A 25,996-nucleotide genomic window follows, 5' to 3' on the forward strand; every position below is an offset into this window, starting at 1 on the left:
TGATATGGTGCTGAGAAGTTGAAGCTTTGAGGCAATTTTCAGATATTTCACCAAAACCGACAATTGTGGGAAAGCCTTGCGACTCAGTAGTTTGGAGCAGAAAGGCATGGGTACCCATTTTAGATTCGGTAGAATGTGTACTTTCCAAAAATATATGGGTTTGGGGGGTAAACATATATTTCTGTGTTTTTACCCCACAAAAATGCAGTCAATGTGTTGATTTTTCATTAGCTGAAGTTACCCACAGGACTATTTGTATGCGCTAACTTCATTTTGGGGCCTCTAACTGCCATATACTTTGGTAAACCTATGCACAGTGGGCACCAAACTGTTTGGAGGACCCCTGGCAATCATATTTAGGGTGTTTTTTTTTGGTGCGTAACGATACATGGGTGATATGGTGCTGAGAAGTTGAAGCTTTGAGGAAATTTTCAGATATTTCACCAAAACCGACAATTGTGGGAAAGCCTTGCGACTCAGTAGTTTGGAACAGAAAGGCATGGGTACCCATTTTAGATTCTGTAGAATGTGAACTTTCCAAAAATATATGGGTTTTGGGGGGTAAACATATATTTCTGTGTTTTTACCCCACAAAAATGCAGTCAATGTGTTGATTTTTCATTAGCTGAAGTTACCCACGGGACTGTTTGTATGCGCTAACTTCATTTTGGGGCCTCTAAATGCCAGATACTTTGGTAAACTTATGAACAATGGCCACCAAAATGTTCAGAGGAACCCTGGCAATCATATTTAGGGTGCTTTTTCTTAGTACGTAATGATACATGGGTGATATGGTGCTGAGAAGTTGAAGCTTTGAGGCAATTTTCAGATATTTCACCAAAACCGACAATTGTGGGAAGGCCTTGCGACTCAGTAGTTTGGAGCAGAAAGGCATGGGTACCCATTTTAGATTCTGTAGAATGTGTACTTTCCAAAAATATATGGGTTTTGGGGGGTAAACATATATTTCTGTGTTTTTACCCCACAAAAATGCAGTCAATGTGTTGATTTCTCATTAGATGAAGTTACTCACGGGACTGTTTGTATGCGCTAACTTCATTTTGGGGCCTCTAAATGCCAGATACTTTGGTAAACTTATGAACAATGGCCACCAAAATGTTCAGAGGAACCCTGGCAATCATATTTAGGGTGCTTTTTCTTAGTACGTAATGATACATGGGTGATATGGTGCTGGGAAGTTGAAGTTTTGAGGCAATTTTCAGATATTTCACCAAAACCGACAATTTTGGGAAAGCCTTGCGACTCAGTAGTTTGGAGCAGAAAGGCATGGGTACCCATTTTAGATTCTGTAGAATGTGTTCTTTCCAAAAATATATGGGTTTGGGGGGTAAACATATATTTCTGTGTTTTTACCCCACAAAAAATGCAGTCAATGTGTTGATTTCTCAGTAGCTGAAGTAAAGTCCTGAACAATTTGGATGCGCTAACTTCATATTTGTGTCTCTAAATGCCAGATACTTTGGTAAACCTATGCATAATGGATATCAAACTGTTCAGTGGACCCCTGGCAATCATATTTCAGGTGCTTTTTCTTGGTACGTAATATAGTTTGGGATATGCGGAGCAGCAAAATAAAACCTTTGAAATGATTTTTCAAAATTTTGAATTTTATTTTGAAAAACCGCTATGTTCAGACAAGCTTTTCTGTTTGGTAGTTGGGAGTAGAGAGACATAGTTACCCATTTTGTAATCGGCAGAATGTGTACTTTTCAAAAATGTATGGTTTTCTGGGGTAAACCTATGGTTTCAGGATTTTTTGCCTTGGAATCTAAAGCATGCCGTTTTCTGCCTTAGTGCTTTCAAAATTCAGTAATATACTGCCGGGAGTTTTTGCTGTACAGAAATCCTAAATCTCCCTAAAACTATACATATCTGGTATTGGCACGTTCGAGAGACATAAGGCTTTCCAAATCAGTTGGATTTTCATCTGTAAAATGAAATATTTTTCTGGTATAAATTGATATACAATGAAAAATGGTAATTTTTCATTTTTTTTTGTTATTTAGCACTATAAATTTTTTTGCACAGGTGGAAATACATGAAAACTCAGGCAGATTTAGAAAGCTCAGTTTCTACCGAAAAAAACAATGTATAGTTTTCCTAGGTAAACTATAGGTTTCCCCTCAGAAAATGCCCCTAAAGTGAGAGAGCACAAAATGCTTAAAAACGGCTGGCATTTCGCGTAACCAAAATGTGAAATTCTGCTGGCACTTAAAGGGTTAAGTCTCAATGTTAGAAAAATATCTGAACTGAAAAAAGTGTTGAAAGGGGATTAATCTCTTCTAAAGCAGGCGCCTAATATCCTCAGAATTTCTTAATTGGAATAATGTAAATAATACGAGTAAACGTATGAGTTGCTTTGGCTTCCTGAAGTTGCCCAAAGTTGCAAGGATGGTTCAGGTAACTTTGTGATGTTTTTAATCTGGCAGCAACCCTCAAAGGTTGTGTTTACACCTGATTACGTTCTCCTCCTCTACTAGTGTGAAGCAGCTATTGAGGACCTTTTTTATTTTGCATGTGTTTCCCAATGATTTGGGCCAATGGACTCTCCATGGTAGATAAAATAGCACATTTTGAACAAACAAATGATCTTTCTCTCAGGTTGTTCAGTTTAAGCAACAATCTCGACTAGAGGAGAAGCGGAAAAAAGCACTTGACCTGCAGCTGGATTTCATCGTGGGTCAGACAGAAAAATATTCCGACCTTCTCAGCCAGAGTTTAAATGAGACGTTGCTCCCTGTCAGCAAGTCGAGCTCCTCCTGCATTGGATCTTCCCAGGGAGGTTCTTTAAGGACCAGCCCCACTCCATCTGTCCACCATAATTATGGTATGTGTATCATTGTGCAAGAACCTGGTACTGTGTATAATCCGTTCAGACTTTTGGGGTTGTTGCTTAATTGACTTTAAGATCCACTAACTTTTGACGGTGCATTCGATGGGATATCGGTCATGAGAAGCCAAGAGAGCTGAAAAGCAGGAAGTAGTGTTCTGGCTATTATGTTAGACATCCAGTCACTCCAGCCTTTATACATTACATTTTTGGCTAACTAACTATTTTAGACACATTTTTTTATTTTGCACAGCCTAGATTTAAATAAGAGTCTGGAGTATGAATAGGAGAGGGATTGAATATAAAGATGAGTAATAAAAAGTAGCAATAACAATACATTTGTAGCCTTACAGAGCGTTTGTCTTCTAGATCGGGTCAGTGACCCCCCCCCGTTTAAAAGCTGGAAAGAGTCAGAATAAAAAATAATGAATAATGAAGACCAATTGAAAAGTTATTTAGAATTGGCCATTCTATAATGAACTAAAAGTTAACTTGAAGGTGAACCACCCCTTTAAGTATGCGCACTCTAAACAAGTCCCTGCCTGATCTGTAGGTTTGGATTTGGTAGCTGGTGCTACAACATAAGTCTCTTTATGACAATGACTGCATCTGTTGCTATGTCACGTCATACAGAGAGACACACAAACAATAATCTGGCAATTAATAAGCATATTGTACTTATGTCGCAGTTGGCCTTTCAGTCACTTAACAGGTGTGCAGCAGTATTTATATTTATTTGAGTTAAGAGGAACAAAACCCATTTGATTACTGTATCGGCAGATGGGGATTTCCTGCCCCACGATGAGGAAGACGATGAAGAGACCATAGAGATAGAGGAGCGTCAGGATGGAAATGATGCAGAGAGCCAGAGGCTGGAGATAGAGCTTCTGAAAAAGGAGAGCGAACTTCCTTTGGAGGAATTGCTCGAGAGTTTGGGGCCCAATTTTCTCCAAGATGTAGATCCAGATCAGGACATGCAGGTATTTACCCTTTTGAATATGTGTTTTTTTTTATAAATTTTTTAATTTTATGTTGAATAAGCACTGCGTATCTTGACAGCGCTATATAAATAAATGATGATCATGATGAATGTCCCATTATACAGGCAGTGAGAAACCTGCCACTCATCTATTTGTCTACCGAGATGGGAACATGTAATACCCATAGAAAATCAGGACAGTTTAATGGACAAAGTACTAGGGTTCCCTCTCTAGTAGGGAGTCCGGTCGCATAGACACAGGGAGATTTTCATGTTCCTGGGCTGTTTTTTTTTAAAGGAGACATAGGATAAATGAAAACCCCTAATTTTGTAGGCAATTATGAGTAATATATGGTGTTGTTTTTACATGGTGCTAAAATTATTATCTTAAAAAATAGCCCCTTTATTGGAGCTCCCTATAGATGTTCTCTGGTCCCTGTCTGGGTTTAAAATGAGGGGTGGGTGTGTCCTAACAGTCCCTGCCAGAAGCACAGTAGGAGGTGTGCAGCCAATCACAGTCCTGCAGTCACACAAGCAAAGACAGGCTTCAGTTCCCAGTCAGGTCCTGCTAGCTGCTGATTGGTTCCTGTCCTACATTACATTAAGCTGAGAGCCGCCGGCTCCCCTGCACAGTCTGGGAAAGGAGGAAGTAGAACCGATGGGCGGGACTAGTAGGTGTGCAGAAATTTTCAATAAATCGGCTTGAAACACTTTTTTTAAGCACAATTCTTCTATATCTAAATGAGTAAAATGGTACTTTCTTATTTTTTTACACACGTCTCCTTTAATTTGTATATTTTTGTGCAATATATTTGTTGTTACTGACTAAAATCTGTTTTTGTATATTGCTCTGCCTGGTGTCTCTAATCTCATCCTAATGGTAAAGGAATCCGATTCCCCTCTATTGCCCCAAGTCTTTGAGGAGGAAGATGGCGAGTTCACCGTTAACGAGGAAGAAGGTGATTTAACTTCCCATTTGGTTGAACTTGTTCGCTCTAATGTTTCTAATTTGAAATTCATTTAACATTTCAGTGGTTTGTAAAATTATTTATCTGATGTAATTCACATAGAAATATTGTTTATCTATTTCTCTTCTGTCATATCAATTATCCCCAAAATCAGGACGCACACACAATGCTTATACAGTAGAACCCCATTTTACGTTTTTCAAAACAAAATGGTGTAAAATCCAGGTAATGTATTAATCATAATACATAGTTGGGGCCACAAAACAACAATGCAAAATGAGGGAAGACTTAAAATCGGGATGTAAAATTGAGGTTCCACTGTAGTAGCAAATACATTTACAAATAACTTTAACAAGCAATCTGAAGATCTTTAAACCTCGGTGTTGTAGCAGCTCGAGAATTTAGCAATATCTAATGTTATACATTTTTGACTGTAGGTGAAGATGAGGAGGAGACAATCGAGGCTGAAGAAGCGCTAGAGGGCCAGCAAGATCATGCAGAGGAACTGTCTGAGCTTGCCAAAGAAGGTAAGAACATTTGAAGTGACCTACAATCCAGCATAGCTGCCTTTTTTTTAGTTGGGCAGCCATATATTAACCTTTTCAGAAATAGGAGCGACTGTTAGCAAGCTATCAAAGAGTTTGCCATAGGTCTGCACTAAATAACAGATTTCTGCCTGACCCCATAGGCTGAAATTTGGTAGCTGGTGCTATAGAGAGTTCTCTGTACAACGACACTGTATCATTTCTTGTGCTGCTGTGTCACAGCCAGAGAGACACTTTTGTCAAGGATTTTGTCAATTAAAGTTTCATGGGCGCTTTCAGAAGAGGGCTGGAGGCCATAGTTAATTCTGGAGTTAAGGTCAGCCCTGGTTTTAACTTTAAATTGCATCCTCTGTCATTTAAATTGTAGAAATCTGAAGTGCAACAGCAGATTTCTCTCCTTGTCTTGGTACTTAAAGGGGTTTTTCATCTTCCAAACACTTTTTTCAGTTCAATTCTTTTCTGATTGTTCCCCAGAAATAGACTTTTTTTCAGTTACTTTCTGTTTTATTTTTTTTACCATTTTTTTTACCATTTTTTTTGTTCCAAAATCTTTTAAAGGAGACATATAGTGAAAAAACCCTTATTTTGTAGGCAATTGTGAGTAATATATGGTGTTTCTTTTACATGGTGCTAAAAATTAATATCATTAAAAATAGCCGCTTTATTGGAGCTCCCTATAGATGTTCTCTGGTCCCTGTCTGTGTTTCAAATGAGGGATGGGCGTGTCCCTGCCAGAAGCACAGTAGGAGAGGGACAGCCAATCACAGCCCTGCAGTCACACAAGCACAGACAGGCTTCAGTTCCCTATCAGGTCCTGCTAGCTGCTGATTGGTTCCTGTCCTACAGTGCAGTGAGCTGAGAGCCGCTGTGTCCCCTGCACAGCCTGGGAATTCAGGGAGCAGGAAGTGGAAGGGAGGGATTGTTAGGGTTTTTGCAGAAATATTCAATAAATCAGCCTGAAGCACTACTTTTTTACATTCTTCGATATCTAAATGAGTATAAGCACTTGTGCTTAATTTTTACATAAAATGTCTCCTTTAAATTTAATGTCCCTATCTCTGATGTTTCAGTCTGACAGCTCAGTAATTCAGGTGCAGATTCTAAACCTGTAGAATTTTGCAACATTTAGTTGATCCATTTCTCAGCAGCATCGCTGGAGTATTAGCAACTATTGTATCAATTCTAACAGCTGCCTGTAATGAAACCCAGGGATTCTGCTCAGCAGGGACAAAGATAAGAAATGTATCAACTAAATGTGTCAATTTAGGTCAGTTTACAGGATCAGGAAGGTGAAAAATGAAACTTTACACTTCAGTAGTAGAAAAATGGTCACACATAGAAAATAGAAAGTAATTAGAAAAAGTCTTTATTTCTGGTGATCTATCTGAAACGAACGGATCTGGGAAAAAGTGTTGGAAGTTGAACAACCCCTTTAAGGGACGTCTTACTGATAATTCACCTTTTGAACTGGCTGTATGTAAATGTTTGCTGTTCCAACAGGAGAACTGTCTTTAGAGGAACTCCTGCAGAAATACTCAATGGTAAAGACAGATGAGGAGATATTTGATCCAAGTGAAGAAAGTCAGCAATCTGACCAATTGTCTGGTATGGGAATTCTTTTACTTTTTTGTTTCTCTGCCTGGTGTGTTCAGCGCTAGATTGCATCTTGTTAAGCTACTGTGCATAGAGTTTTTTAACTCCTCTGCTTTGATAGTAGGATGGAGCTTTATCATGTTATTATTCCCCCCTAGATTCTTCTCATTGTGAGAATTCTGACTCTGATTCTGAAGGGGTTGAATTTCTTGTGAAGCCAGAAGACCGCTCCAATGAAGATTCGTTGCTTCAGGAGATACCTGAGCCTAAAAAAGAAATTACTGATATTGCAGCAACTGCAGAGTCCTTTCAACCCAAAGGATACACGCTGGCGACTACTCAGGTATGAAGAGTGTATAAATATTAACCTAATAAGATCAATTCTTGTTTTTTTGCACACTGTATGCAAGACTGCATGGGTTTTATACTGTTTTTCAATGTTCTATAAGCCCACCCAAAATCCTAAATAGCTTTTGGTAGTCATGTTTAATATCCTTGCTCTTTATTTGTAAGCTTTTGTTTGTGTGTATGCTGTAAATTGCATTCAATGTCCACCTCCTGTTGAATTCAGCTATGTGTAATTCATATGCAAATCCAATTTATTTTTGGGTTATCTAGGAGGCAAACCGTTTTTGAACCTGATAAAGGGAGACCGTAGCCCCCAAAACATTGTGCATGCCACATGGCTGTTTTTTTTTTTGTGTAATAACATATTTAATAGAAGGGATGTAATTCCCCACAGAGATGTCTGTGTAATTGTATTTCCTGCATAGGAGACTGGCACCATGGGGGATAAAGAGCTTGCAACTGGAGAATAGGCACTAGATGGTTGAAAGTGACTCATGCTCTTTCCTTTATTCCCTAGCCTACAGCTACACCCGTTAGGTCTTAAAGGGGAACTGTCACAAAAATGAAAATGTAATATAAGCTTTAGCATACTGAAATAATAAACTTTCTCAATACAATCAAATAATAATTCTGTACGGTTTCTGAAATAATTAAGTTTATCTTCACTATCCCTCTCTCAGCATCTGTTTCTCTTCATTCTGTCTTCATGCAGCAGTTGGTGTCAGATAATCATTGACAGATCCAATATATCTTAGGGGAGCTCCTTTTGCCTAGAAAATGTATTAGAGCTACCGCTATTAAAATCACCAGACATCATGTCTCTCTACATGCAGGATTTGTGCAAAAGGCAGTTATTTGTTAGATTTTGTTTTTACTGGAATCCCTTATTTGAGTGAGCTCTAATTCATCTGCTAGGAAAGGAGCCCCCCTATAAGATATATTGGATCTAACTGTCAATGACTATCTGACACCCAACTGCTGCAGGAAGACAGAATAAACAGATGAAGAATAGTGAATATAAACTTGATTGTTTCAGAAATGCTGCAGAATATTTAACGGATTGTATTTGCAAAGTTTCTTATTTCAGTATGCTGAAGCTTATTTTAAATTTTTATTTTCTTGGTAGTTCCCGTTTAAGTTATCACTAGCCAATAGTTTATTTATCTTGTTTTTGTAACATGAAGCCTTTCATTTTCCCATTTTAGGTGAAGACGCCAGTCCCATTCCTCCTTCGAGGGGAGTTAAGAGAGTATCAGCACATTGGGCTGGAGTGGCTAGTTACCATGTATGAAAAAAAACTAAATGGGATCCTGGCAGACGAAATGGGTTTGGGAAAAACCATTCAGACTATATCCTTGCTGGCCCACCTGGCATGTGACAAAGGTTCGTGATTTTATCTGGAGTAAGTAAAGGAAAGGAAGGGAACTGTTTAATCACATGAACCCTGTATCCGCAGGTAACTGGGGACCTCACCTGATCATTGTACCAACAAGTGTTATCCTTAACTGGGAAATGGAATTCAAACGGTGGTGTCCCAGCTTTAAGATCCTCACCTATTACGGCTCCCAAAAAGAACGCAAGCTTAAAAGACAGGTGAGGAAACGGTAGGCAGCATCATCATTTGATACACACAGTGGAACCTCAAAAATGTAAAATGGGGGTTCTACTGTATATTTGTGTACATATGCCCTGGACCTGCTCTTTCTAGAAGAGTCACATTTTGGGATATCGAGAGCTTGACAGGTCTGTTAACCCTCAGGGCTGGACCAAATTCAACGCTTTCCACGTGTGCATCACATCTTATCAGTTGGTGCTGCAAGATCACCAGGCCTTCCGCAGAAAAAACTGGATATACCTCATCCTGGATGAGGCTCAGAACATCAAGAATTTCAAGTCCCAGCGCTGGCAAAGCTTGCTAAATTTTAACAGGTTAGGCAGTGACTGTGTTTGATAATGCTCTGTCATATATAATCCACCTCATTTGACTATGTCGGCATGCATTATTAATTAAATGTACTGAGTCCCATCTCCCTCCTAGTCAGAGGCGACTTCTACTCACTGGGACTCCACTGCAGAATTCTCTTATGGAGCTTTGGTCACTCATGCACTTCCTGATGCCTCACGTCTTCCAGTCTCACCGTGAGTTTAAGGAATGGTTCTCGAACCCCTTGACTGGCATGATTGAAGGAAGCCAGGAGTACAACGAGGGCCTGGTGCGCAGGCTGCACAAGGTGAGAAAGAAAACTGTGCTAGGTTAAAGGGATTCTGTCATGATTTTTATGATTTAGTTTTAATTTCTAAATTACACGGTTTAAACTGCAAATAATTCACTCTACAATATAAAATTGTATTCCTGAACCAGCAAGTGTATTTTTTTAGTTGTAATATTGGTGTGTAGGTGCATCTCAGGTCATTTTGCCTGGTCATGTGCTTTCAGAAAGAGCCAGCACTTTAGGACGGAACTGCTTTCTGGCAGGCTGTTGTTTCTCCTACTCAATGTAACTGAAGGAATCTCAGTGGGACCTGGATTTTTACTATTGAGTGCTGTTCTTATATCTACCAGGCAGTTGTTATCTTGTGTTAGGGAGCCGCTATCTGGTTACCTTCCCATTGTTCTGTTGTTAGGCTGCTGGGGGAGTGGGGTGATATCACTCCACTTTGCAGTAAAGGGTGACTGAAGTTTATCAGAGCACAAATCACATGACTGGGGGCAGCTGGGAAACTGACAATATGTCTAGCTCCGTGTCAGATTTCAAAATGAAATTTAAAAAAAATCTGTCTGCTCTTTTAAAAGTATTTCGGTGCAGAATTCTGCTGGAACAGCACTATTAACTAATGCGTTTTGGGGGAAAACATTTTTTCCCATGATCGTATCCCTTTAAGGGCTAGTCCACACGAGGAGATTAGGGGAGATTTTGTCACCTGGCGACTAATCGCCTCGTCTTTTGAGCGACTATCTCTCCGAACTGCCTCCGCGTTTTTCCCCATAGCCTACAGTGAAACGTCACCTGCACTAATGCACACGCGGCAATGCGCTTTCAATAGTCGCCCAAAGTTGCCTCAGTGAGGCAATTAGCGCAGGCGACTTTTTATTGTAGCCTATGGGGGAAAACGCTGAGGCAGTTCGGGGTGATATTCACTCAAAAGTCGAGGCGATTAGTCGCCAGGCGACAATCTCCCTGAATCTTCTCGTGTGGCCTTACCCTAAGAGATATACAGATACAATGTTTGTGACTTGGGGAGGAAGGACTAATTGGAAACCAAATATATGTATACAGTTTTACTTATCCTTTCTATCATTGGTTAAATGGCAGATGGTCTGCATTTGTTTTGCTCAGCTTTCTTTTATAGCTCTGTCATTCATGTTATAATCTGCTCAGAAGGTGTGGCCTCTGGATGCCATGAATTAGAAATTAATATTTTTTTCTCTTTTTTAGGTATTGCGTCCATTCCTTTTGCGCAGGATTAAGCTGGACGTGGAAAAACAGATGCCTAAAAAGTATGAGCATGTTATCTACTGCCGTTTATCCAAGCGCCAACGATTTCTCTACGATGACTTCATGTCCCAAGCAGCGTGAGTATGGGGCGGATAGAATTTGCTTTGTTTTTTTTCTGCTGCAACCTGCAGTTCACTCGCATACACTTTTTCCATGGCCTATGTTGTCCTGCAGCAGAATCAAGTGGCCCTTCTTTCTTATGCACAACTCTTCAGTATTCATTTAGTCTAGGTGCCCTAAAAAAGGATAAATGGTTCTGTATGCAGCATATTTCCATATCTGACAATTTTGAACAACTTTCTTTCAGCACTAAAGAGACCCTGGCTAGTGGACATTTCATGAGTGTGATCAACATCCTAATGCAACTGCGCAAAGTATGCAATCATCCCAACTTGTTTGATCCACGCCCAATCCACTCTCCTTTTATTACAAGGACCATTTGCTACACTGTACCATCCCTGGTTCTGCAAGCTCTGCATCGTCACCCGCTCCAGGCAGGTACAGGGCCCGGGGCTTTTAGAGTTCTGACAGGTGTTAGACCTCCAGTTGTGTTGCAAAAATTGGGGGGAAACTGGCTGCATGACTTTGGGTTGATGGGCTTTTGGTTACCATTTGAACAGGAATGGGGGGTGGTAAAGGTTATAGTTTGACAAGGCAGTCTTGTGTGTGTTGTCTGGGGGTACAGGTGAAGCTGTTGTCCTCATTCTACTCTTCCTCCCAGCACGTGGACATGTCCATGTTCGACCTGATTAACATGGAGGGACGAGTGTGCCGCTATGGGAGTGAAGCCGCTCTGCCGCAGTATAAACCTTCACGTGTGCTAATCCAAGAGATTGCAGATTCTCCTGAACCCCCTCCACGTCTCCGCCCCCTTCGTATGAAGGTTAACAGGTATGCATTTTTATTCCATTCTAAATAGTGTGGGGGTTATTATACAAAACAATATTCACCTCGTTCAAAGCCCCTCGGCTTCTTGTGCCCCCTTGATGGTTTGTGTAGGCCACCGCTCGGGAATTCTCCCGACTGGATCTTTATGGCCTTCCCCCGACAGGTGCCGTTGCCAGTGGAGTAGTCCCAGATGCATTGCCCGGATCTCTTAACAGGTTGATTCGGAGGAGGCTTTCCTCTGGGGACCACCCTCCCTGTGCTGAGTGTCCTTTTAGTACCGCTCCCCATCCAGAAAGGCTTGCGTCCATTGTTAGTAGACGCCACTGGGGTTTCCCCAGTGGTTTTCCCGTGGAAAGGAGGGGTGTCTTTAACCACCAGAGAAAGGGAGCTTCTGGTCTTGGGTGACAGGCTGATCTCTTGAAGTAGAGATGTTCGTCTCCAGGACTTGAGTATGTTCCACTGAAGTACCCTGAGATGTTGCTGATCAAAGGGAGCTGCTTCTATCGTCGAGACCATGACTCCCAGCACTTTCATACAGTTTCTAACTTGAGTGCTTTGGTTTGAAATGTTTGGCATCCTTGAGACAAAGTATCTTTATTGGCAAGTCGTAAAGGTAAAGGGGTTATGGATATCCCTCTGTTTTGAATTTCCGATGTGGCAATGGCCATGATCTTTGTGAAGACTTGTGGGGCCGATGTTAGGTCGAACGGGAGTGTGGTGAACTGGAAATGTTGATTGTGGAAGGCGAACCCTAGGTATCTCTGATGGGGTGGGAATATGGGCACATGCAGGTACACGTCTTTGACATCCAATGAGGCTAGGAATTGACCTGGTTCCATTGCTGCAATGATCTATCTGAGGGGCTCCATTTTGAACTTTCTTGGGCGGATGAACTTGTTGAGTCCCTTTAGGTCTAGTACTGGATGTGTAGACCTGCCCTTTTTGGGTGCCATGAAAAGATCTGAATAATAGCTCTTGAAGCATTCTCAAGCAGGAACTGGGGTAATTACCTCCATGTGCAGGAGGTTGGTGACGACTTCTCAGAAGGCTTTTTGCTTGGTTTTTCCTGGGGCAGTCTGGACGTGAAAGAGTGTGGGCGGGGGCAGAGAAGAAAATTCCAAATAACTCTGTGTTACGTCCTCATGCACCCAGGAGTCGTTTTTGATTGTGAGCCAGATGTCTGCAAATTGAAGTAGTCTTCTCCTAGAGGGGCCAGGTCTGACAGTGGGGGTACCACGTCATGCAGATGTTGACTTATTCGCCGGTTTGGAGGATGGCTTACGGCTTTGCTAGGTGTATCTGGGCTTGGCCCCGAAGCCGGAGAAAGGTTGGCGTGGAAGCTATGATCTGGTCGTTTTGCTCTGGTGTGAAAAAACTTGCCCCTATGAAAGGAGGAGCGAGCCTGAGGTTGTGTGTTGAGTATAATCTTGCCACCTGTAGCTTGGCTAATGATCTTATCCAGGTCGGGACAGAAGAGTAGTTTTCCTTTGAATGGGAGAGAGGTTAAGGACCTTTTTGATGAAAGGACTGCTGTCCAGAGTTTCATGCATAGGAACCTGGGTGCCGATACGGATAAGGCTGATGTTGTGCTAATCCCCTGTGCTGCATCTAGGGACGCTTCGGAAATATATTTGCGTCTTTGATTTGCGAGGCCCATTGTAAGAGCTGATGACGCACGGTTCCTGAAAGGATTGCCTGAAGGAGTGAATCAGACCAAGTTACAGACCGAGGCTGTGGCCAAAATGGGACGTAGGGAGGTACCCAAAGCTGAAAATACTGATAGAAGAAGTCCCTCCAATTTTTTTGTCCCATGTATTCCTTGAATGAGGAGGCATGAGGCACCAGGAGGGCTGTATTCTTGGAAAGCCGGGAGACTGTTGCATCCACTGATTGCGGTGAGGACCACTTGGCAGTAAGATCTGCCGAGAAGGGATAGAGGTTTAGAGTTTTCAGGCGGTTGGCCTGGAAACGCCTCTTCGGCTTGTCCCATTCCTGTTGTTCTGCTAGAGTTGAGCTTGCGATGGGAATGTGAGAAAGGACCTACTATTGTGCTAAATAGAGCTTTGGAAGTTTCAGTTGTCCCGTGTCTTGAAGATCAAGTGTATTTAACACTGAGAGAATCCGTGAGTCTACTGCCTCTGAAGAGAATTTTGAGGATGACTCCTCCTGTAAGTCAGAGCTGTTTGAGAGTTCACCCTCAGACATATGATGATCATCCTCTAAATCTGCTGGTGGTGGAGTAGAGTTTCTAGAATTACCTTCACTCTTCTCATCCGAGGAGTGAGCTCTACGTTTTGATGGTCTGGATCTTGGATTATCCAGACGAGCAATGAGTTAGTCTAAATATACGGCTAACTTCGGTATGCCAGTTGCCAATTGGGCTGCCCATTCAGGGGTGGCTAGTGCCTGTGATGCCGTTGGGTCTCCCTGAGAAGAGGATTTCTCCTGTGGGTCCTGGTCCACCTGAGGGAGAGCAGGACCTTTGGGTCAGGGCTCTGATCAATTGGTTAGCATCTAGAAGAAAGGGGATCCTTGTGTCCAGATGGTAGTCTTTTGCAGCACTTGGCAGAGACAAGAAACTTGACTGAAGTGGATGTCACCCCCCCCCCATAGAAAAAAGACTGTCGCTACTTCCCTCAGACATGGTGTATCCGTATTGGTAGAACCAGGCCTCAATATAGATTTACAGTAGTTGAGGATGTGGAAGTTCTATTTTTATTTACTGGGCTGGTAGGAGCGCAGGAGAAAACTCTTCCCCCAGGTGTGTAAAATGAGACCAAAGGTGCGGGAGCCCTGCAGGAATATCCAGGCTCTGTTTCTCTTGTCTGCATCTCCGTATGCCTATACGGCTAGCCGGAAGATCGGTGACATACCTTTGTGTCGCGCAAAGTGTAGTCTGCATAATGTGTTGCACATAAAACGACGTGAAAAGGAAAAAATGGGTGCCAATTTTGATTCGGGCTGCCCGTAGTGCCGGTCACGTCCCGTTAGGATTGGAGCACTAATCTCCTGCATCTCCCCTTTTCGCCTGTGAGCTGGCAAGTAAGCTGTTGCCCCTGTGAGAGAGGGCAAGTATATGGCGGGAAGCAACTCTCCCGGCTGGGAGATGGACCCGCAAGTGGGAACTTGGTGCAGGGAAGCGCCCAAGCTGTTGAGAAGGAGCTTTCCTGGGGTGGCAGAGAGAGAGCTCAACTACTCACCAACCTCAGTCCTGGTCCCTCTGTTTTCTCCCGGCAGTCGACTCTCCTGCAAGGGAATGGAGAGTGTGTTGAGGCTGAATTGTCAGTGCTGGTAGCAACTAAAGACTCCAGGGACAGGGGGGAACACTCTACTCAGTGTGGGTGGTGCGACTGTCTCCGTGTTTCTAATATTTACAGAATAAGTCAGGAATAACAATAAATAAATCCGTCCTCCTGAGGACACAACAAAAACTGATTAGTGCTCTGCCTACTGCTGGGTGTATAGCCAGTGGAGGAGGAGCTAACTTTTTACTTCTAGTTGTGTCCTGCCTCCTAGTGGTACCTGCTATACCCAACTGTCTGTGTCCCCCAAGCAGACAATGGAGAAATTGTATATGGTAGAGTGAATTCGCAGTGTAATTTAGAAATAAAAACAACATCATAAAAATCATGACAGAATCCCTTTAACCCCTGATTTTAATTCCTTAGAATGATTCAGCCTGTTCCTAAAACGGACCCCAGGAATATTGTCGTTGTGAACAGTTCGCGGCCAACACAGAAACCTTTGGATCTGCCACCCTGCACTGCTCACCCACATTTGCCTTCTGCTCTGCATACAACACCTACTCCCAGCTCGTCTTCATTGACTGGAGCCATAGAACCATCTATACCGGCAACACCTGCACAGGGTAAGCAGGTCATGGATTGTTTTTATTCATTTCCAAACCTATTTCATTATCCTTACTCTCTTTCACATATTTGCACTTGTCTGTTTTCTTTATTTCCTACAGCAACCCCTCCGTTGGTTCAGTTCCCTGCAGGACCAATGGCTGCAATTGCTCCTGGTACAATAAGGCCTCCATCTGTTCAGAGCTCCCAGCCTGGAATTGGTGCCCAGCAAAGGTTAATCTTAACACCTGACATGCAGGCCAGGCTACCTTGTAAGTTATTTCTGGGAGCTGCCATAGAAACAGTTTGTGGCTAGTTGCTCTGATAATGCAAAGCTAGACTTATATCTGGAATGCAGTATTGCCTAACAAGAACCTAATTGTCTTTGTAGCAGGGGAAGTGATTAGCCTGTCTCAGCTTGCATCAGTGAGTTCACGTCCTCTGCAAGCTCCTGCGGTCACTAAAGCTTTAACTCTGCAGCTGCAAGGTGCCAAGTTCACTCTGAGTGGTGCTCAAGTTCGACAGTTGGGTATGGGCCAGCCCCGCCCATTGCAAGGTGAGTAGAGCTTTCTCTGTAGCGTGACCCCTGCTGCTTGCGGACTTATTTACCCTCCATTCATTACCGTTGCTTGATTATGTTTGGCTGTAACGAGATTTCTCTGTCTCCATTTAGCCGTGTGATCTTATTCGCTGCAATCATTGTTTATGTTCAGCCAACCTACCAGCAGCATCTTCAGTCTGTCTTTTTTTTTACCGTTTCTTTTGTTTTCTCTTACCGCTCAGTCACTGATAGATTTCTCTAAATGCTTTTGGGGTCGTGGATGGTGGTTATGCTTAAAACTTTTTGCAGGGCATGTTATAGGTATTATAAAAATGATCAAGTGATGTCACTGCGTAACCTTTAGGGTCAGGGCACACAATCAGATTCAGCCCAGCGACAAATCTCCCCGAACTACCTCCCGTCGGCTAGAATGTAAATCGGGATGGCACTTGGAGCGATTCGTTTTCCGAAATTGCCCAAAGTTTCCTCATGAGGCAACTTCGGAAAACTAAACGCTCTGGAAAATTACATTCTGGCCAGCGGAAGGCAGTTCGGGGAGATTAGTCGCTCGAAGAAGAGGAGATTTGTCGCCGGGCGACTAATCTCTCCGAATCTGAGCGTGTGCCCTGACCCTTAGGGCTGTGTCGTGTACTGTTTTTTTTTTTTTTTTTTGTCTTTTGTATTTACAATACAGAAACAATAAACAACATTTACAATTGCCATTTGCCATATCAGAGTGCTTTGGTTATTTAGTCAGTGTCAGTCTGTGGGGGAAGGAGTTGTCAGATGAATAACTTCCATCAATTATTAGTACATAACCCATACAGGGAACATTATCTGTTGCATATGCTATCTACCTGTCTTACTACCTTGTCTATCATGTAGAGAGGGGAACGTTCAACCAGTTACTCACCCTGGTCATCGAAGGCTATTCATTTCACCCAGATCACTTCAAATTTACTTGGGCAGTTCCTAGAAACATAAACCACTTTGATATGAGTTAAGTTGATGTTGACAATATGTTTTCCATGCCCCAATTGAGGGAACCTGCGTAACTTTCCAGTGGAGCACAATTAATTTCTTGGCAAAAAACAACAGCTGTAGTAGTAGTAGTCTGTCTTGTGTATTAAGGGGTAGTTCCTCTGGAATCCCTAACAGACTTAGATTTGGTGTGGCGATGTGTGGGAGGCCCAGGTGAGTGTCACGTGTTCTGCTAAAAGCTGACCCCCTTGTAACGAATTCTAGGCTAGACCTAAGCCGATGAGTGACTTAGCCCTTGATCAGCTCTAAGATGGCTTGTAGCCCTTACCCATAGCAAAGCTTCTTCAGTGCAATTTGTTTTTGTTCTTTCATTTCATCCATTCTTTCTAATCAACATTTCTCCTGTGCTTTAACTGTCCATATGAAGGTGTCTGTAGTCCATTGCTCTATCATCCTGTCTGCTGCTTACTATTCCTGATTCTCTCTCTGACTTGTGTCTGTCACAGGAAATGTCCTTCACTTGGTGTCTTCTGGTGGGCAGCACCACTTGCTAAGCCAGCCCGCCCAGCTTGCTCTCATCCAGGCTTTGGCTCAGCAAACCGCAGCCACTGCTCCCTCTGCTTCTCCACAGTTTATGCAGGGAGCAGGTACCGCTCAGCTTGGGGTTCAGACGGTCTCCCTGCAATCTCTTCCTCATTCTCTAATCACAGGTGCCAACCTTCCTGTACCCCCTCCGCCTGGCACTCCATCTGGGCAGGGTAAGTTTGTCTTCATAGACTCCTGCCCCTCCATTTTTATTTTTTTTACTGCACCTGGAAACCTTGTACATATATGAACCACAATTAGACATTCTATGTACCTTGCTGTATTTGCTGCTTCTAGCCATTAGCTCTGTGCAAAAACTCTTAATAAAACAAACAGGTGCTAGTCTGACTTTAGATTCCTGCAGAGGAATCTGCATTTCGTGCACATAACTTAATCCTACCCAGTCATGTTTCTATATTGTGCTGTATCTAATGGGAAACCCTGTATGTGCAAGAAAGCTGGGGTTATTTTCTCTTTGGAGCAAGTGCAAACAAATATTTCAATACATCTAAATTGCCTAGTTCGTATTTTGATCCACACTTAAAGGGATACTGTCATGGGAATTTTTTATTCCTAAAACACATCATTCCCAGCTGCCCCCAGTCATGTGACTTGTGAGCTGATAAACTTCAGTCACTCTTTTTACTGCTGTACTGCAAGTTGGAGTGATATCACCCCCCCCCCAGCAGCCTAACAACAAAACAATGGGAAGGTAACCAGATAGCAGTTCCCTAACACAAGATAACAGCTGCCTTGTAGATTTAAGGGCTTTAGCTCACGGGCAGATTCGGGAAAATTTGGTCGCCTGGCGACTAATCGCCTCTTCTGCAGCGAGACGATCTCCCCGAACTGTCTTCCACCTGCTATAATGAGAAAATGCCAATGCACTTGCGGCGCTTCGATTTCCGAAGTTTCATTGTGAGGCAACTTTGGAAATCGAAGAGCCGCAAGTGCATTGGCGCTGGCATTTTCTCATTATAGCAGGGGGAATGCAGTTCGGGGAGATTGTCGCCCCACAGAAGAGGTGATTAGTCACCAGGCAATTAAATCTCCCTTAATCTGCCCGTGTGCTAGCTCCCTAAGAACAGCAGTCAGTAGTAAAACCCAGGTCCCACTGAGACACATTCAGTTACATTGAGTAGGAGAAACAACAGCCTGCCTGAAAGCAGTTCCATCCTAAAGTGCTGGCTCTTTCTGAAAGCACATGACCAGGCAAAATGACCTGAGATGCAGCTACACACCAATATTACAACTAAATACACTTGCTGGTTCAGGAATGAAATTTTATATTGTAGAGTGAATTATTTGCAGTGTAAACAGTGTCATTTAGAAATAAACATAATGACTAAATCTCTTTAAGCAGAAGTGGTGATGGCTCAGTTTCCACCTTTGAATTTGTCTTAATCTCTGATCCCAAGATGGAGTTGCCCCTTTCTGACGATCGCTCTATCCCATCCCCCTTGCTGTATTTACTGACTTTAAAGCCCCTTGTTTTAATTGTTTACATTTTATTTCTATTCCATTAGGTGTGGTGAAAATTGTGGTCAGGCAAGCGACGCGTGATGTTCCTGCAGCTGCTCCTCGTCCAGCTCAACCTGTGCGTTTGCCACAAACTACTTCTCATCCTTTTCTGAGGGTTTTACCAGGGGGAGTCCCTGAGCCTGCAAGCGCACGATTAGTTGCTAGTGAAAAAACAGGTGCAGTCATTTTTAATGTATAAAGAATGAATAAAAGGCGTACTTTGCAACATTCTATCTATAAACTTTTATTTCTCTTTGCAGCACCTGTGGTTGCATCTTCTGCTCTCACACTGGCTACCAGCCCTCTGCTTATGGTCTCCAGTCCTGCTGTGGCTTCAAGACTTCCATCTCCAGTTCCAAACCCCCTGCCACCTATCCATAACCATTCTATGACCCCCAGTACAGAGGGTTCCATGACCCCAGCTGCTCCTCAAGGTGTGGCCCTGCGCTTACTCACCACAGGGACGTCTGCTGCACTTCAGCTCACAAACCATCGCTCTTCCCCACCAAGTCACACACCCAGCCCTGCACTACCCAACTGTCCACTACAAAACACTCGCCTCCCACCCAGTTCCCCGTGTCAAGCAGTAATTCCTGACTCTAACCTGTGTCCAGTCTTACAGAAAATTCCAAGCGCTGATATAAACGCTGTCTTGGGAATAGCGTCTAATGATGTTCAGGCTTCTCAGTCTTTTGCTAATGGAAATGTGATTGGCTCTAACACAGTTGTCCTTCCTCAAAGTCCAGTAACAAAAGAGCCTACAGATTCTGCTGCTTGTCAGACACCATCTCCCCTGCTGCCGACTCTCTGCATGCCTGGCACAAGCTCGGATCCTGGATTTTGTGTCAGCCCTCTGCTTAACAACATGTCTCTCAACCCTCCTTCCCCACCTGTAATGTCTAGTCTCAATCACAACCTCAATACTCCTAAACTGGTACCTCCAACATACAATTTCAGCTTGGTTCCTGCACTTCTTACCAACTCTGTCTCTTCCACCGCTTCCAACTTTAATCCTGTGCCTACACGTTTCATAAGTAGCCCAGTCTCTCTCCTGGCATTATCAGCGCTGCCCTCTGCTAATAGCAGTGCAACTCCTATCCTGTACCCTCATCCCACTGCTAGTCCTGTACCCTCTCTTTCTTCCTCTTCGTTTGTTCCACAGATACAAGCCAACCCTTCTCCTGCTTCAGCATCAAACACTCTTCCTACTCCTCTTCCCTCTGTAACTGTCAACACCACTAATGCTTCTGCTCCACTGCCCATGCTCAATGCATCTCTATCCCTCCCCATTTCAACATTATCCTCCAATGTGCCTGTCCCACTTTCTCCATTGGTCCAATCTGCCTCTGGCAATCTTTCTTTGATTGCTGCAACTTCTGTTTCCTCACCTTTGTTTTCTCTTACTTCCTCTGCTCCCTTGTCATTGCCACTAGCTTTTGCAAATACCCCCTTGCCTGCAGTTGAGTCATCTACTCAACTGCCTGCTCAGGCCCCCGTGGCCGCAACAGCGGCTGCTGCCCAGGCCCCCTTTGCAGCCCCAGTGGTTGCTGCTGTGGCCTCCCCAGTGGCTACTACCCAGGCCTCCTTGGCTGGCCAGTCAGTTGCTGCCCAGGCCCCCTTGGCTGCTGCCCAGACCCAAGTGGCCACCCCAGCGGCTGCTGCCCTAGCCCCAGTGGCCTGCCCGCCCCCCTTGACGCCACCAGCAACTATCCAGACCCCCATACCTTTGGCAGCTCCTTCCCAGACCCCTCTAACTGCCCCGACTCCTGTCCTAGTCTCCACAGCCCAGTCACCAGGTCCCCTGGCTAATCCAGCTGCAGACCACTGCTCTCTGGCTTTGCTGTCCCAGGTCCCAGTTTCTTTGGCTGCCCCAGCTCCTGCCCAGGCTACATTGACTCCCCAGGGCACACTTCCTCTGGGCACCTCAACTTCTGTACAGGCCACTCCAGCTATTGCATCTCTGGCTGCCCAACTCACCACTGCTGCTCCTCCCCAGGCTTTTGTTACTTTAACTCCTGTAGCTTCTGCCCAGGTTCCAGTCGCTGCCCAGTCCCAGGTTCCAGTCGCTGCCCAGTCCCAGGTTCCAGTCGCTGCCCAGTCCCAGGTTCCAGTTTCATTGGCCGCTCCTGCTGAGGTTCCTCTTGCTTCCCCAACCCAGGTTGCCTTCCCATTAACTGCTCCAGCTGTTGTGGCTTCCCCAGTCCAGGTACCAGTTACTTTGACCTCCTCTTCACTGCCCCCCAGTCTTTCACCGCTGTGTTCCTTGCCAACATCTTCCTCTGCACCATTAATGAAAACATCAGCCCCCGTGTCTCCATTGGTAGCGTCCGCTTCCCTTCTAATGGCAGCCTCTGACTCCCCTCCCACAGTCACAGTCAGTTCCCCTGTCCCCTCATTTGCAACTTCCATTCCTGCACTTGGAGCATCTGTCCAGTTACCTTTGCAGTTATCTGCTGTACCTGCCCACATACCTTCAGCACCTGCCCACATGCCTTTACTGGCTGCCTCGGCACCAACACCTATTCCATCACTAGCCTCACGTGCCTCTGCTCCCCTTACCCCTTTGGCAGCTTATGCCAGCGTTCCTCTGCCCACCTTATCAGCTAATGTATCCGCTCCTCTTGCTTCTCCCCTGCCATCTTCATCCTCCACTATATACACCACACAGTCTTTTTCTGCCCCTACTGCACATTTGTCCTCTAACTCTGTTTTCACAGTTATCACCACATCATCGTTGACTTTAGGCACCTCTGCTTCATCTTCTACCTCCTTTCCACTTACTTCTTGTGTTTCAGACCCAGGGCCATCATTAGTTTCCCCCTTTTCTGTTCCTTTAACTCCCAGTGCTCCCTCACCTGTAACTGCCCCAGATCCTCCTTTATCCCTGTCCATTGATGGCCCTTCATCATTTAGTGTAACTCTCGGCACTGCTTCAGAAGCTGATTTAATGCTAGATGGAGATGCTCCCCATCCTACCAATGCCCTACTTCTACATGCCTCAAGACTACGCCGGCAGCTGCCTCCACCACCTCGGTCACCTTTCTATCTGGTGAGTTAAATGGAAACCATAGTCACGGAATGCTTCAGTTATGTTGCTATTTGATAGACTTTTTAAAGGGATTCGTTCACGGGAAAAAAATGTTTTTTCCAAAACGCATCAGTTAATAGTGCTGCTCCAGCAGAATTTCATTTCTCAAAAGAGCAAACCGATTTTTTTTTAATTTTGAAATCGAACATGGGCTAGACATATTGTCAGTTTCCCAGCTGCCCCCAGTCATGTGACTTGTGCTCTGATTAAATTCAGTCACCCTTTAGTGATGTGCTACAAGTTGGAGTGATATCACCCTCCCTCCCCCCAGTAGCCTAACAGCAGAACAATGGGAAGGTAACCAGATAACAGCTCCCTAACACAAGATAACAGCTGCCTGGTAGATCTAAGAACAGCACTCAATAGTAAAATCCAGGTCCCACTGAGACACATTCAGTTACATTGAGTAGGAGAAACAACAGTCTGCCAGAAAGCAGTTCCATCCTAAAGTGCTGGCTCTTTCTGAAAGCACATGACCAGGCAAAATGACCTGAGATGCACCTACACACCAATATTACAACTAAATACACTTGCTGGTTCAGGAATGAAATGTTATATTGTAGAGTTTATTATTTGCAGTGTAAACAGTTTCATTTAGAAATAAAAACAACACCATAAAAATCATGACAGAATCCCTTTAAGGTAAAATAATGAACTAGTGGTACATGACTTCTTACTATGTCCTCCAGGAGCCACTGGAAAATCGTCGGCGCAGACACAAATTGGAAAGACTGGATAGAATCTTCCATTTGAATGAAAGGCGCTGTAAACTGACTCCCGTTTATGGCACCGAAGTCCTTCATTTCTGCACTCTACGCAATACTGACTGGCGGTTGGGCTTCCCTAATGAATTCCCCAGTCCCCAGAATCTGCACAATTACTGGCTACAAAGCGATGCCTTGAACAAGTTTATTCTCACTCCCGCGCAACGCCTGGGGCAACTTGGCCCCATCATAGAAAGGTAAGAGAACTGCATAGCTACTGGTAAATAGCTACTTTAAATGCTTTGTAGGTAAAGCGTAGATAGTAAATAGTATGTAGCCATAGGAGAAATGGCTGAGAAATTAAGCTAATATCCCCCTCCCTCCATGTTGTTGTGCTGATTATGTGTTACCGTTGCTTTACCTTTGTTTCTATGTCATCTCAGGGGGACACAGGGAATCGTAGGGGTTAAGCTCCATCTTCCAGGAGGCAGGACACTTAAATTATTCAAGCAGCATATCTGGTGATACAGCTGAACCCCAAACACAGTACTTATTCTAACGAGTTTGTGTCCTGCTCCCGGGGGGATGGACAATGCTCCTAGAGGGTTAGTCCCCTACTCGTGACTAACTATATAGGCCATAACAGACTAAATGGGCCCCTCAGACAAGCCTGTCTCCTTGGAACAGATGGTCTGATCGGTGGTGGAGATGGATGAGAAGGAGGGGGTCATCTCCACACTCACTGCAGCAGACAGGTATGATGGAGGATGCCTTCTTTCCCCTCCTTGCTGCCAGAGGACTCCGTGATGGCAGAGCTGCTATCTCCCCCTCTCTCTCTTCCTTCCCTCGCCTCAAGAAAACCAGAGTTCGACCCTACACCGCCCATAGAACAACGCCGAGCACCAGATCCTGCGTACGTAGTGGCTCCCTTCAGTCCCAGAATAGCACAGAAGCCTTGCGCATTCGGGGTCACCGGAGGGAGTTAATGGTGCCTCGGGCAAAGGGCGCGTCCCGGGACGCTATTTTGGTTGTGAGCGTGCAATGTAGGCGCCATCTTGGAAGGACGCGGTGGTTGGAATGACACAGAACCCTGCCTCCTCCGTGTCAGAGCGCCATTTTTAGCAGCCACCTCCAGTGATTGGTTAATTAGAGCATGTCAGCCTACTGCAAAAGGGGGGTGGCAGCAGAATTATTAACTCTGGTTGAAGCAGCTTGCCTCCGCACGCCCACTCCTCCACTGGGTACCTTACTGCACAAAGCTAAGGCAGGGGGTTTATTCCTTAGGGTGGGGGAAAAAGCCCCAGCAGCCGCGCAGGTAACTTAATTTGCCTGCACTAAATGACAGTCAGTTTACTGGGTGCCAGGGTAAGCCTCTGTGAACAGCCTGCTCGGGGGGGACAGGGAACACCCTATTGGGGGCAAGTTACTGTGATTCCGAGAGGTGTGGACCCACCACTCTTTGGACCCATTGTTCAAAGAAATCGTTTCTGAGGGTCATTACATAGATTTTTTTTCTCTTCTACCCCCCCCCCCCCAACAAATTCATGTCCCGTGTTCCCTCCAATACTACCAAGGCGCAGGCCTTCCTAGACTGCATCACCAATATGTAGGATTTGGGAGTAATAGTGCAGGTCCCCTCACACGATAGATTCCCTGGGTTCTACTCAAATCTCTTTATTAGTCCCGAAGACTCAATCGTTCAGACCCATACTGGATCTCAAATTTCTAAACAAATTAGTCTGATCAGTCCCATTCAAGATGGAAACCCTATGATCCGTGATCAGGGGAATGGATCTGGGACAACTATTGATGTCACTGGACATAAAGGACGCAAATCTCCATCTCCCGATCTGGCCACCACATCACCGCTTCCTTTGATTGGCATTTGCAAACAGACATTACCAGTTTGTAGCCCTACCGTTCGGGTTATTGGCAGCCCCCCGAGTTCTCACCAAATTGATGGTGTTATTGGCGGCAACTCTGTGATTACAGGGGATATCGATCACACCCTACCTGGACGACTTACTCATAAAAGCCAGATCGCTGAAGAGAGCAACAGAAGATCTCCGTCTAGAAATATCACTCCTTCAGAGCTTCGCTTGGACCATGAACTGGTCCAAATCCAATCTACATCCCAGTCACCAGATGACCTTTCTGGGAATGGAATTCAACACGACCACTCAATTTGTATGTCTCCCATTAGAAAAGCAGAGAAGACTGCGAGATCAGGTCAGTCCACACTCCGAAAACTATGATTCATGTGGCAATGAGATTAGGGGTGTCGGTCTCAGTCATCAAGGCAAATACCATTCACACAGATGCACTTACGTCCCCTGTAGGTGAACATACTTTCAGTTTGGAAAGGGGGACACCTATCTTGAACCCTCTCTCTGTCCCAATTGACAAGGGAGTCTCTTCTCTGGTAGTTGAAACCCAACAACCTAAACACGGGACAATCCTTGGCGAGGAAGGTAGGAACTTGTAGCAAAGTGGCCTTAGCATAGGCTCCGCAAATCCTAGGTTGGGCGGAAGTCAACAACGTGAGACGACCTCAGTCGAAATCAATTGGATGCGGGAGAATGGGAGAATTAACTCTGCCTCAATGCAGCACATTTGCAGAGTGACTACCTGGTCCTCGGTACACACATTCACAAAATTTTACAAGCTTGACAACCCACCCATTGTTCTGCTTTAAGTCCCCTATGGTTCCTGTGTCCCCCTGAGACGACAGAAAACAAGATTTTTGATACTCGCCGTTAAATATGTTTCTCTGTAGTTAATAGGGGGACGCAGTAGTGATGTGCGGGTCGAAATTTCCCCGACCCTAACCCGCCCTACCTTGGCCTTTGCCTGCCCTCATCTGACTTCCGGGTTGCTTATATAGACCCACGCCTCCCCGCCAATGACATCACGAAAGGGGCGGGGAGAGCAGGCGCAGCATCTATAAAAGACGAAGCCGGCATTTGTCGTTGGAGGCGGGAGAGCAGGAGAAGAGCTCAACCTGCACCCACCCACAAAGAAGAGTGTGAATCGGCCTGAAAACACCCCCCCCCCCCCGA

At 44.6% G+C, this 25,996-nt stretch overlaps 1 protein-coding gene across 3 annotated transcripts in view; it reads left to right on the forward strand.

The window, feature by feature from the left end:
* srcap.L (Snf2-related CREBBP activator protein L homeolog) overlaps positions 1 to 25,996 on the forward strand; it is a 60,597-nt gene that overhangs the window by 28,932 nt on the left and 5,669 nt on the right. The window contains exons 6-25 of one of the 3 annotated variants that reach the window (XM_018236707.2): positions 2,623 to 2,848; positions 3,632 to 3,831; positions 4,717 to 4,789; positions 5,236 to 5,325; positions 6,844 to 6,948; positions 7,095 to 7,279; positions 8,490 to 8,667; positions 8,741 to 8,877; positions 9,044 to 9,213; positions 9,323 to 9,515; positions 10,722 to 10,858; positions 11,089 to 11,275; positions 11,503 to 11,672; positions 15,338 to 15,537; positions 15,640 to 15,789; positions 15,909 to 16,073; positions 17,546 to 17,797; positions 19,151 to 19,321; positions 19,406 to 22,194; positions 22,923 to 23,194. In XM_018236707.2, coding sequence (XP_018092196.1) covers positions 2,623 to 2,848; positions 3,632 to 3,831; positions 4,717 to 4,789; positions 5,236 to 5,325; positions 6,844 to 6,948; positions 7,095 to 7,279; positions 8,490 to 8,667; positions 8,741 to 8,877; positions 9,044 to 9,213; positions 9,323 to 9,515; positions 10,722 to 10,858; positions 11,089 to 11,275; positions 11,503 to 11,672; positions 15,338 to 15,537; positions 15,640 to 15,789; positions 15,909 to 16,073; positions 17,546 to 17,797; positions 19,151 to 19,321; positions 19,406 to 22,194; positions 22,923 to 23,194 — 6,050 coding nt within the window. The remainder of the gene's footprint in view (positions 1 to 2,622; positions 2,849 to 3,631; positions 3,832 to 4,716; positions 4,790 to 5,235; positions 5,326 to 6,843; positions 6,949 to 7,094; positions 7,280 to 8,489; positions 8,668 to 8,740; positions 8,878 to 9,043; positions 9,214 to 9,322; positions 9,516 to 10,721; positions 10,859 to 11,088; positions 11,276 to 11,502; positions 11,673 to 15,337; positions 15,538 to 15,639; positions 15,790 to 15,908; positions 16,074 to 17,545; positions 17,798 to 19,150; positions 19,322 to 19,405; positions 22,195 to 22,922; positions 23,195 to 25,996) is intronic. The other 2 variants (XM_041577412.1, XM_018236708.2) reach the window with 2 other exon arrangements.

This window comes from Xenopus laevis, chromosome 9_10L (genome assembly GCF_017654675.1).
Source record: "Xenopus laevis strain J_2021 chromosome 9_10L, Xenopus_laevis_v10.1, whole genome shotgun sequence".
Classification (NCBI taxonomy): domain Eukaryota; kingdom Metazoa; phylum Chordata; class Amphibia; order Anura; family Pipidae; genus Xenopus; species Xenopus laevis.